Raw genomic sequence first — 12,864 nt, 5'->3', positions numbered from 1 at the left:
CAGTAGCACCTTAAAGACCAACTAAGTTAGTTCTTGGTATGAGCTTTCGTGTGCATGCACACTTCTTCAGATACACATGTATCTGAAGAAGTGTGCATGCACACGAAAGCTCATACAGTACCAAGAACTAACTTAGTTGGTCTTTAAGGTGCTACTGGAAGGAATTTTTTATTGTAACCGAGTTGTTCACTTTTGATTGGTGAAATTGTTTTCCGAGACCAAGACAGACGAACGCCAACCAACCATGATGCAACATAGACACTACTAAAACAACTACACAGAATATGCAGATATTTCAAGCACACTCATTTTGCTAAGTGCATTTAATTGAACCGAAATCTCGCACATTCATGCTTAAAACAGTACAGATGCCGAAAGAGACCGGGGGGGGGGGGAGCCAAAACAAACCCTAGACCTGAAATCGCAGCAAAAATGCCTATCTGGTTTAAATGGCCCCCTCCATCAACCCCGTAAACCTTCTCTCCACCCCGACCCACCAATCTAGCGCTGTACAGGATACAGACGCGAGTTCAGCTGAACATAAAGACTCCGTTCATTTATTTACACGGGAACCGCATTACAGTTCTCAACCATTCCTGGCCGTGCGGGGAGAAAACTGAAATACCAAAGGAAGCCAGGGGGGGCGCGAACGCGTTACTAATGGCGTCGCGTCGCGCTACCCTCTCTCATCTCTGTGGTGAAAGCCCTCTGCTTGGCGCTGGGATAACGAGAGTGGGAGGTTTAGTTCCATTTTCGAATCCCTTCCTACCTCTATGATTTATCCCGGAAGTGCCCCGCGGGGCTTATGTGTGGATTCTCTCGCCCGGCCCCCCGGAAGCGAAAGGGTCCGCTTTTGCTCTGGGCTGGGGCTGTGTGTTGTTTACAGCCGACCTACTGTCGCCCAAGGGCTCCCGGGAGAAGCGAAGCCTCAGGCACCAAAGCACCATGGGCAGGAAGGTGACTGTGGCCACCTGCGCCTTGAATCAGTGGGCGCTGGATTTTGACGGCAACCTGGAAAGGATATTGAGAAGTAAGGCAAAGCAAAGAACGCTGGTGTTTCTTGGGTGAGGGGGGGGGCGCGTGTGTGTGTGCGCGCGTGCGTGCATATATATATGCATGCAGTGATTCTTCAACTTCATTGGACTGGTCATGTGCGGATGCCTGATTGTCGTCTTCCAAAGCAACTCTATTCCAAACTTAAAAATGGAAAGCGTAATGCTGGTGGTCAACAAAAGAGGTTCAAAGACTGTCTCAAGGCAAATTTTAAACAATGTAGTATAAACACCAACAATTGGGAAACACTAGCCTGCGAGTGTTGGAGAACAGCCTTTACCAAAGATGTAACTCTGCAATGAATACCTTCCAACTCTGCAATGAATACCTAACTCTATAAAAGGCCGGCACTTCTCTTTACTCTGTGGTTGTGGTGGAGTTAGCTTGCCCTGTGCCCCACAGCAGCACAACAATTATGCAAGTGGTAATAAATTATAATAAATTATGTAATGAGATGAAATAACAAATGCAATGAAATAATAAATAATGCAATAAAATGTTTCAGACACAGGTGCTCTTGTTCAGGGTGCCATGCAGATTTTCCCCTTCCAGGATTCTGTTTCTTTTCTCTTTTTTCAATTATATTTTATTAAGTTTCAACATTTTTAGTATATACAATCAAAACACATTTTCATTTTTTCTCCCACCCCGTTTTCCATGGAGTTGTTTCTTCTCCCCTTCTTCTGCACCCTATCTTCTATCTATTAAATCATAGTCACAATATTATAATGAATTGCTTCTGTTGTTCATAACTCAAATCCTGCTCAAGACTTACCAGGCTTCTTTGTTGCACCTCTTACTGTGGCTCTGTAAGGCACGAAGCTGGTATGAGTCTTCACTAGCTGAGATTGAGATCTGTGATTCAATTTCTTGTCTCTTTAAATGTCAAAGTGATGGGATACCTAGTGATGATTCTTCATCATGTTGTCTAATTGGGCCCTGCATATTTGATTGGCTCAGATGGATTTTTTTTAATTGATACATTGCTGTTTTTTGTTTGCAAATTCCAGTTATGGCAGAATTTGTTAATGTTTGTTCCCCCCACAAGGTGGAGGGTGACTGATATCAGGTGGACCACAGAGGCAGGACTACCGTGATCTCTGGTTCAAGTGGCAGTTCTAAGCAGTTCTATTTTTCTAGAAAAAGAGATGCCGGAACTCACCATGGACGCCTCCCTTGTTCTCTTATAACAGCAATGGCACCCACCTGAGAGGTGCTGGAACTGAGTTCCAGCGAGTTCCGGCTGAAAAAAGCCCTGGTTCCAAGGATAATGTTGCTGGAAAGCAACAGCAGGAAAAGGCTGTTGTGGTCAAGTTCTGTTTGTAGGCTTCTTGCAGGCATTTGGTTGGTGACTGGGGAACAGGATGCTGGACTAGCTAATCCTTCGGTCTGATCCAGAAGGACATTTCTTATAATTTGTAAAGCTTGTATGTTCTGTGTAAGCTGTAAGAGAGCTCAGTGCATAGTTATTGCTCTGTGATAGCCATTTCATGCACCTGTGTTCTCCACTGATTGCAGTTAAAACAGTTCTGTGAATCTGAGTTGTACATAGGGCAGTAAGTACCCCATTGGAAAAAGGAAATATTCTGTACCAAGAAAAACAGATGCTGATGACAATTTGCATGTAGCACGTCCTCTCAGTTATTGAATGCCTTGATAGTCTCTGGTTTTTGAGATTTCAAAATGGAGTGCTCTCGTATTTTCAAGCACTTTTTGCACAACCATAAGGGCTGGGAATTTGCTTTAAAAAACCCGAGATTCTGAGGAGGCTGTATTGAGGCATCACATGCTGTCATTTTTTGTGCTCTACTGAGTCGTATCATTCATGTCGCTATACTTGAAGATGTAGGATTCTTCCCTTTCATGAGATTGCCAAAGATTAATAATTATAATTTGATATTCTAGGTGTTGAAATTGCTAAACAGAAGGGAGCAAGATACCGGCTTGGGCCAGAACTTGAAATTTGGTGAGAATTGCTTAACCATTTCATATATTTTATTACCTTCCATGCTGAAAATACATGTAGTCCTTTTGCAGGGAAAAAGAGAAATATGATTTTCCTAATCCTCCATAACCTTGGGGAGTAAGGATATCAAGTATGTTAGAAATACGTCAAAGTAAATGTAACTGAAATGTTTCTGTACATAGCTATAACTATTGTAATCATACTTAAGTAAAATATTATTTTGCATTGCTTCTGAAAATTGTTCAGATACAATGTTGTGCAAACTTAGCAGGGGTGGCATCCAGAGCAGTCGACTAGTCACCAGAATCACATCCCACCCTCTTGTTCCTGTCTTTATATGGGAGAAGGGAAATCAGTTTTCATCTGCTCACCTCTTCAGACAGGTGATCAGCACTTTTAAAGGTGACAGTGTTAACACACACAGCCATGCTTACTGGTTTTTGAGTTGGGGTATGTAATGTTTGAAACATTTAACCTTAAGAGATTAATTGTCCTCAACACTTCTATTCTACCTTCTGAAATAATGTGCAAACTTCTTTCTGTCCATTTGTGGAGCAAGGGGGGGGGGGTTGTAGTTGGAGGGGAAAGAGAGCCATCTCATTCATGCCCATAGCATAACCGGTAGTAAATTTGATCGTGGACAGCAGAAGGGTGGGATAGAGATTTTAATACAAAAAGGAAATAATTCTGTATCCTACATACAGTGGTACCTTGGGTTACATACGCTTCAGGTTACAGACTCCGCTAACCCAGAAATAGTGCTTCAGGTTAAGAACTTTGCTTCAGGATAAGAACAGAAATCATGCTTCGGTGGCGCAGCAGCAGCAGCAGGAGGCCCCATTAGCTAAAGTGGTGCTTCAGGTTAAGAACAGTTTCAGGTTAAGAACGGACCTCCGGAACGAATTAAGTACTTAACCCGAGGTACCACTGTACTTATTTCTTTAACGTCAATTACCACTGGAGTAATATAAACGTAGTTAATAATATACTCTTGGTTCAAGCGGTTGCTTCACATTAATTGGTACAATTGCCTGTAATGAAGTGGTTCTGCTTTAGGTAATTTGTCTTGCGAAAGCTCATAATTTCCTTCTTGGTATGAAAATAATGTGTTTGTTGATATGATTCTTGTTTTCATGCAGTGGATATGGCTGCTCTGATCATTACTATGAGTCTGATACACTTCTACATTCATTTCAAGTTCTGGCCAAACTTTTGGAATCTCCTATTACTCAAGACATAATCTGTGATGTTGGAATGTAAGTTACCTTGTAATTACAATGTGCGTACATTAGCTTGAGATCCATGGTTTGTTTATTTATTGGCTTTATACCACATTCTTCCTCCGGAAGGAGCCCAGGGTAGCAAACACATCCACATTTTGTTTTTAAAAAAGGATTCTAAAACAGGAAAAACATTCTAACAACAGTTTCAGTTAAAAATACCTAAAAACAGTTACAATATGCTAGTACTAACCCTTTGAATTGGGCCTGGTAGCTCGCTGGCAGCCAGTGGAGTGCTTTCAGGATCAGTGACAGATGTTCCCATTGGGCTGCCTCAATTACCAAACTAGCAGCCACATTTTGTACTGGTTGCAGCCTCTGCACCATCTTCAAATGCAGCTCCACATAGAATGCATTACAGTAGTCCAAGCAGAACACTAGAGCGTGGACAACTGAGGTCAGGCTGCCCTGGTCCAGGAATGACTGTAGCTAGTGACCCAGCCAAAGCTGAGCATATGCTCTGTGTTGGAATTCTGCCTGGGTCAGAGGAATGTGCCACAGCGTAGGCACCGGCAGATATTCCTGTCGACCTCCCCGCGTCTCCACTCTGCTGATAAGCAGGCGAGGTCCCGGCGATTCATCTCAGATGTGTGAGAGGAACACACCGTTCATCCTCTCTCCTTTGGTGTCCCCCAGGAGGGGAAAGAAGCAGACAGAAAACTATTTACATCCTTTATTTCTGTCTCTCATATCAGTACAGAGAAACATGTCTGCACTCGACAACAGCAAGAAGAAACTCCACCCATGTACTTCCAGTACGGGTCATATGACACACACACTGAGCTAACATCCGGTGCTCAGTACAGATTGAACTGCCCCTTTGTTTCCATGGCAACAGTCACAAACATCCTGTTTGGCTTTCCAGCCACAAGCAGCTGACTGAGCTGCTGGAGCCTTTGCTTGCTGCAGCATTGGTGCTTTATGGTAACATACTCCCCCTAAAGTATCAATGCGTGCTGCGAGCAAAGCATCAGCCAGAGAAGAAAACAAACAGTTGTTATACTTATAACATTCTCCTGTTGTTTTAGTTCCACCCTTGGAACTACCCGCCACTGGTTTAACCAATGTACCTCTCTGGTTGTGTGACGTTGCATTTCCTTGGTTAACAACTCTCTGTTGTGCCTTTGTCTCTGACTCAGACACAGCTTCAATCTGTCCTTGATCGTTTACAACAGCAACATATGCAAGGTTAGCAAACTCCTCTGAATACCTCTTGGGTGGTACACCCTTCGTTGCTCTCTCAGACCTACGTAAGAGCTGCTGCTCTTCTCTGCTTTCTGGTTCAGCCTGTGAACTCTCTGGAGAACCAGTATTAAGCTTAATCAGTGGTTCATCCTCCTTTTCTGAGGGTCTAGTCATTATTTGAGATTTCCTCTCAATGACTGTGACAACTGAGCTGTCTGAGCTATCGCTGTCAGCATCATCAGTACCACTGAACTCAATAAGATCAAACTCATCATCATCATCATCAGAATCTTCTGTGGAAAACGTGTGAACAATCACTCCCTCCTGTTCAGGAGCACTCTCTAGAAATTTTGTGAGAATCACCTGACCAGATTCAGACAAAATTACTCTGTAGAGACCTTTTTCATAACCCACAAAGATGCCTCTGGCATTCTTTACCCCACTTGGAGTTTCTGTTCTCACATGAGACCCGAAAACCTTAAAATAGGCAACAGAAGGTTTTCTATTAAACAGCTTCTCAAAAGGAGTACATCCCAACTCTGTTGAGATTTTCCTCAGCCACACATGAAGATAGGACGCTAAAGATTCGGCCCAATAATCATGTGGCAAATGTGAACTTAGCAATTGCGCATGCATCCCCTTTTGCAATTCTTTGTTCACCCTAACACAGACACATTTCTTCCATGCTTCTTCGGAACTAGCAAGTTTGTGTCTTATCCCTTTCTCATCCAGGAACCTCTGGAAATCCTGTAAAAGAAAAACTGGCTTGTCATCTGTGAAAAGACAATCAATGTTAGCATCATGCATACTTTTAACCTTGTCACAAAACTCCTGAAACTTTTCTAAAGTTTCCTGCGGTTTCTTCATCAAGTAAACCCAAGAATAATTAGTGTAACAATCAACACACACAAGGTAATATTTTGCACCGCCTCTAGATTGTTCTAGGGGACCAATTACATCAGCATACACCCGCTGAAAAGCTCTGTGGACCTTCTTAGCCACTTTCTTGGTGTTCTCTTTGTTGGTCAGACCTGCAAGAGAAAATTCGTTAGATTCAGAAGTATTACATTTCATGTAATCACTTTGATCAAAAGTCAACAAATACAGTCCATCTTTCTCTTTGGCAGTTAGAAACAGTTCTCCATCTTTGTAGATCTTGCATCTTTTAGCATCATAGTACAGTTTTAGTCCCTTCTTTGCAATCTGCGAAGCACTCAGCAGACTAAATTTCAGTTCTGGAACCAGGTAAACATAGCTTATAGTCAAGTTCAGACTCTCAAGATACACAGTCCCAATTCCGGTAGCTTCCAGTTCTTGACCGTTGGCTTGTTTCACAGTGAAGCTTTGCTTCTTCAACGTCGAAAACAGTCCTCTGTGTGGGCAGAGATGCTTCGTGGCGCCGGTATCGATTATGAATGCGTTCCCAACATCTGGCGTGGTTCCTTTCGCCATCATCGCCTTTGCAGGTTTCACCTGGCACATGGTACGGCTTTTGCTTGACGCCTCAGGCTTCGTAGAGCTGTTCTTGGCTCCTTTTGACTGTTGCGGCTTCCTACAGTTTCGCTGTAGATGCCCAGTCTGTCCACAATTATAGCATCGGACGGCACTCAATGCTACGGCATCACTAGCAGTGGGAAGATTCGAACTCTGTTCTTGCCTCCCCCTGTCTTTCACTTCCAGTGCAGCAAGTCTGTCGTGTTCGTTCAGGACCACAGCACACACTCTTTCCGCGGTTAGCTGCTGAGCAGGTAGCGAACCAAGCTGACTGGCAACAACCTTGTAGGTGCGGCTAAGGCTGTTTATCATCATGAAGCAAAATACTTCCTCCTGTAGACGGAAATTGCGTTCCACCATCTGTTGACGCAGAAACTTCATCTCTGTCAGGTGCGCTTGAACATCTCCATCAGGCGCTAATCTCAGATTGGTCAACTTCTCAAAATACAGCAACGCTGAAGAACCGGCATCTCTCTGATGCGTTGTACGCAGCGCGTTCCAAACCTCTTGTGCAAATTCCAAATGCTGTATATGCACAAGCTGCGAGTCTGACACACACAGAATTATGGCAGTCCTAGCCTTCACATTCTGTGACTCCCAAGCACGCGTTGGTGCTGCAGGGATGGGATTCTCAATCACCCCAAACAGTCTCTGATTCTGTAGCAGGGCCTTCATCTTTACAGACCAAGATGAATAATTGTCATTGGTCAGGAGGGGTGGAGAAGGCAAACCTCCCCCCTTCTTGGCATCCATTTTGAGTCCTTGCATTGACTCTAAAACACAAGCCTCTAAAATCCAATAGCTGGCTTGTTTACACTCTGGACACCTGGCAACTCTGACACTGGCTGCGTTGGAAAGTCCCTTCCAGCAGTTCGTGAGGACCTAGTCAAAACAAACTTTGTTTACGCCTCTCTGAAGCATTATCTGACTGTCCAGCCCTCTCGAGTAACTTTCCATTTCTCCTCTCTGAGGCACAGCCTTCTGAAGGACGTTGCTAGGCAACAGTGCATTCCTTTCCTCGGACAGGAAACCACAAAAATGCCTGGTATGCAGGCCTCTTCTAAGTTGGAGCTGCTTTCCCACACACGCTCTCCGTGAAGCAGAGAATGAATCATTCTGCATTCACTCTTCTAAGCCCTTAAAAGTCTCATACCTTGAGCATCGGCTTGGCTGTCAGCTTCTTCTGGTCAGCTTCTGGCTGCAGAGAATCAGCCCCTCAAATCAGGCTTCCATGGAGCAGAGGAGGACAATTCACCAGCCTCTCATGCAGAGGTCGATGGATCGAAACCATCCTCTGCTACCACTGTTGGAATTCTGCCTGGGTCAGAGGAATGTGCCACAGCGTAGGCACCGGCAGATATTCCTGTCGACCTCCCCGCGTCTCCACTCTGCTGATAAGCAGGCGAGGTCCCGGCGATTCATCTCAGATGTGTGAGAGGAACACACCGTTCATCCTCTCTCCTTTGGTGTCCCCCAGGAGGGGAAAGAAGCAGACAGAAAACTATTTACATCCTTTATTTCTGTCTCTCATATCAGTACAGAGAAACATGTCTGCACTCGACAACAGCAAGAAGAAACTCCACCCATGTACTTCCAGTACGGGTCATATGACACACACACTGAGCTAACATCCGGTGCTCAGTACAGATTGAACTGCCCCTTTGTTTCCATGGCAACAGTCACAAACATCCTGTTTGGCTTTCCAGCCACAAGCAGCTGACTGAGCTGCTGGAGCCTTTGCTTGCTGCAGCATTGGTGCTTTATGGTAACACTCTGCTCGTCACAAATATGTACTCTACGTGTAGCATTCCTAGCCACATGCATGTCCTGTTTTGCTATGCAGCACAACCTCTCAATTATTTTCTGTGACCTCATTTCCTCCATGCTATTCTGTGAACAGAAAAAGAAGTACGTAATAATGTATTTGGAGCAGAACTTCTTCATAACTGGTCTGGAGTTAGGGGTGAGCAGTGCAGTGACCAGGTTTGCTGATAATACTAGATTCTTTAGGGTGCTGGAATACAAAGGGGTTGCGTGGAGCTGTACAAAGATCTCTCCAAACTCTGTGAATGGGTGTTAAAATGTAAAATGTGGTTCACTGTAAGCAAAGGATGCACGTGGGGGCTAAAGAACAACAACCCTCAATTGTTCTGACTTCACACATGCTCTAACGGGTTGGTAACATTGCAGAAGCAAAAATATTGGGGTTGTGGTAGATAGCTCAGTGAAAATGTTGACCTGGTTTGCTGCCCCTGTGGGGGGGGGGGGACACAAACAAATTATGTGGTAGGCATCACTAGCAAAGGGATTGGGACTGAAACTAGCAACTTGATTATGCCTTTATATGAAAGTATGATATTGTGGCCAATTTTATCCCAGTGGGTGATGAAATCACTGCCTTGAAAGTGTGTGGGTCTTGTAGAGAAGGAAGCTCAGGACAATTTTGACTTGTTATTAACTCTTAACAACCTAGCAGTACATGATGCTATTTTCATTTCATTCATACTTTTGCAAGCACATGGAGGGGGCAGCCCTTGCACGACTAGTCTTGATTAAAAGCGGGGAGTCCTGGCAATATACTTCATCTTCTTTAACTTGGTTCTGTTCTTCACTGGATGCAGGCTTCTCATATCTCTTTAGACTTTTTATTTTTCATGACCTTGTTTCCACATTCCATTCTCTTTTTGCAGCTGTTTCCTTCAAAGTACACACTGTTCTTATCTCCTGGTCTTCCTGTTCCGGCTGGTTTTATGACAACTAAAGCAGTTTTTGGTAGTACTAGACTTCTAACCCCATTAGCCTTGTTAAAGGGGAAAAAATACATGTTCACCCATCTGTGCCGTATTTCATCCCATTATTTCATACGTTTGTTTCATAACAGTATGACCCTCATCTGAAGTACTGGGTTGTATTCAATGTAGTGCTGAGGGTATGGTTCTGTCAGTGCAAGGATTTTCCTTTTGTGGTTGAACCTTCTCTCCTCCTATCGCACACCATCTAAATCTGTTCCAGGGGTTCCCCCAACCCTTCAGAGCGGATTTAGGGATGGAGAGGGGGAATGAGGGGGAATTCCCACCATGTTGGTAGGAATCCTTGTGCTGGCTTCCCCTAGTGCAGTTAGTTAAATATGGCCCATTGTGTACACTTCTGGTCAGTACACGTCAGCAAAGATGTTGTAGAGTTGGAAACGGTACAGAACAGGATAGCCAAAATGATGAAGGGGCTGGAGCAACTCCCCTATGAGGAAAGTTGAAGCCATTTGGGGTTTTTAAAAAGTTTTTTTTAAAAAAAAAAAAAGTAAAATGATTAACAGAGATTCCTCTTCTCCAGTACTGAGCACATTTGTACAAGCTCAGTCATATATAAATGAAGTGGGATCTGCAGAAGGCTAGAATCTAGTTTTGCCTTGCCTAGATGATGGGCATGCAATGGGGACGCCTGCAGCACTGAATTGGCTGTTTCTGGCAAGGTGGGGTGATAATAGGAAGAGTGACAACAGTGAGAAATATTTCTGGTGTGTGCTAGAACTGAGACGTTTTGAGTGCATCAGAGTTAGGTGTGTGAAAATAAAAAAAATCCTTCCAGTAGCACCTTTAAGACCAACTAAGTTAGTTCTTGGTATGAGCTTTCGTGTGCAAGCACACTTCTTCAGATACACACTTCTTCAGGTGTGTGAAAGATATTCTCAATTCCATTATTTGGTTCAGGTCCTCTCATATACATATATATGTGAATGTCATCTCTTGATTACACTGATTTTTATTATTTCTGCAGGCCTGTTATGCACCGAAATGTTCGCTACAATTGCAGAGTGATCTTCTTAAACAAGTACGTGACTCTTTTCCAATCAAAGTACTCTTCCTCTCTTTTTCAGAATGTGCCTCTCTGGGATACTCTGTGTGCTTGTGTTTAGGTGTAGATTTAATCCCCATATTTAAAGTGGAAAAACTAATGCTTATGTCATGACAGCTTAGGCCTAAGTATATGTTTGATTGTTCTCTGTTGAAATAAGCAGATTTCAAAATCCTTAACTTTGGCTGGGTTGCAGTAAAAGAACATTTCTCAAGGGCCTTGTTTTCATTTTGTTGCACTGCATGTCCTCATGGTAGCTTTATTTGTTTTATTCAAGGAAAATACTTCTGATACGACCAAAGATGGCACTGGCAAATACAGGAAACTACCGGGAGATGCGATGGTTCACTCCTTGGAGTAGATCGCGGCAAGTTCCTATACTTCATTGTGATAGGCATTCTAGAGAATTGGGTTGCTTCTTGACGTATATCATGCCAAACCTCTGTTAGAAGATCTTTCAGGAGGCTTTGTTGTGTGGCTTGTCTTAAACATCTTTTTTTTAAATCATTGCCAGAATTGCACCCATGCTGACATTGCATCCTGGTATGATACTTTGTCATGAGCACCATGTGGCATGCAAGCCATGCATGGCAGTCCACCAAGGCTGTATTTGTCCTTTGCATGGGACTGCAAAGCCAGAAGGGTTGTCCTCTCAGGCTGTAAAGCTGCCCTTGGGGCTGCCCCTGAAACTGACCTAGAAACTCCAGCGGGTGCAGAATGCTGCAGCGAAACTCCTTATGGGGTCCCCGCTGCGGTATCACATTCACCCAGTGCTATACCAGCTGCACTGGCTCCCAGTGGAGTACAGGATCAGGTTTAAGGTGCTGGTTTTAACCTTTAAAGCCCTAAACGACCTAGGGCCCTCATTCCTACGGGACCGCCTCTTCTGGTATGCCCCACGGAGGACTTTATGGTCTGCTAACAACAACATCTTGAAGATCCTGGGCCCCAGGGAAATTAGACTGGCCTTGACTAGAGCCAGGGCCTTTTCGGCTGTGGCCCCGGCCTGGTGGAATGCTCTGCCACAAGAGACCAGGGCCCTGCAGGATTTGACATCTTTCCGCAGGGCCTGCAAGACGGAGCTGTTCCGCCAGGCCTTTGGGCAGAATGCAGTTTGACTTGCTTTCCTTTGTATAAAACAAGCCCGAAGGAGGCCCCCAACCCGCTCACAGGTCCTTGTATGATCAGTGGAAACAGTTGGTCTTGGCAAGTATTAACCACTCTCAATTCCACCCTGATATTTGGCACCTGCCCAGATTTTAACTTCTCTGAATTAATTTTAAGATGGATTTTAATTAATGTTATGTTTATTGTGTTGTTTTTATGATGTTAGCCGCTCTGAGCTCAGCCTCGGCCGGAGAGGGCGGGATACAAATAAAAATGTATTATTAATATAATTATTATTAAAGTTGCATTTGACTTTTAAAATTATTATTATTTGTTGAATTTGCATACCACCCTATACCCATAGATCTCAGGCTTGGTAGGTTGCAAGTTGTGCAGGCCTCGTTTATGAAAAGCTTCTGCTTTAACTTGATTTTTTTTTTAAACCCCTCTTTGTCACAGAGTTTTAGCTGAAGAGGTTTGGCAGTGTGTTAAAATTTAGTATATGGAAAAGTGTGTTTAAGTGCTTATTTGTCACATAATTTCCCCCCATACCTCTCCTTTAGGCATGTGGAAGAGTATTTTCCTCCCAGGATGATACAAGAGATAACAGTTCAGGTACAATGCTTTGATACATATGGGGGATAGCAGTATAATAATAAAAAAATCCACCACCTTTGACTGTCGACCATGGCTGGATCTAGTCACATCAAAGAAGCGATTCAGTTAAACGCATTGTAAACTTCATACAGGGAAGTTCTGGTGGCGAAAAATGGGACTCCACAGCGCCATCTGGTGTTATAATGCATATAAAGCGCTTTATCTTTACAAATGTTGCCGAGTCCCAAGGTTTAGATACTAGTGGTTTGATGTTACAGGTGCTAACTGGTGATTTTTGTTCTCCTTTCTATGTTCTTATATTTGGAATAT

At 43.8% G+C, this 12,864-nt stretch overlaps 1 protein-coding gene across 1 annotated transcript in view; it reads left to right on the top strand.

The window, feature by feature from the left end:
* The first annotated feature begins 748 nt into the window (after nucleotides 1-748).
* The window catches only part of NADSYN1 (NAD synthetase 1), a 36,295-nt gene continuing 24,179 nt past the window's right edge, over nucleotides 749-12,864 (top strand). The window contains exons 1-6 of the mRNA XM_083464090.1: nucleotides 749-1,030; nucleotides 2,959-3,019; nucleotides 4,159-4,275; nucleotides 10,753-10,806; nucleotides 11,108-11,197; nucleotides 12,501-12,552. Of these exons, the coding sequence (XP_083320216.1) occupies nucleotides 946-1,030; nucleotides 2,959-3,019; nucleotides 4,159-4,275; nucleotides 10,753-10,806; nucleotides 11,108-11,197; nucleotides 12,501-12,552 (459 nt within the window). The 5' untranslated portion in view covers nucleotides 749-945. The remainder of the gene's footprint in view (nucleotides 1,031-2,958; nucleotides 3,020-4,158; nucleotides 4,276-10,752; nucleotides 10,807-11,107; nucleotides 11,198-12,500; nucleotides 12,553-12,864) is intronic.

This window comes from Podarcis liolepis, assembly GCF_965112155.1.
Source record: "Podarcis liolepis genome assembly, chromosome: 1".
In the NCBI taxonomy this organism is placed as follows: domain Eukaryota; kingdom Metazoa; phylum Chordata; class Lepidosauria; order Squamata; family Lacertidae; genus Podarcis; species Podarcis liolepis.
Note: the sequence above shows the minus strand (reverse complement) of the source record. Positions and strands in the feature narration are given on the sequence as shown.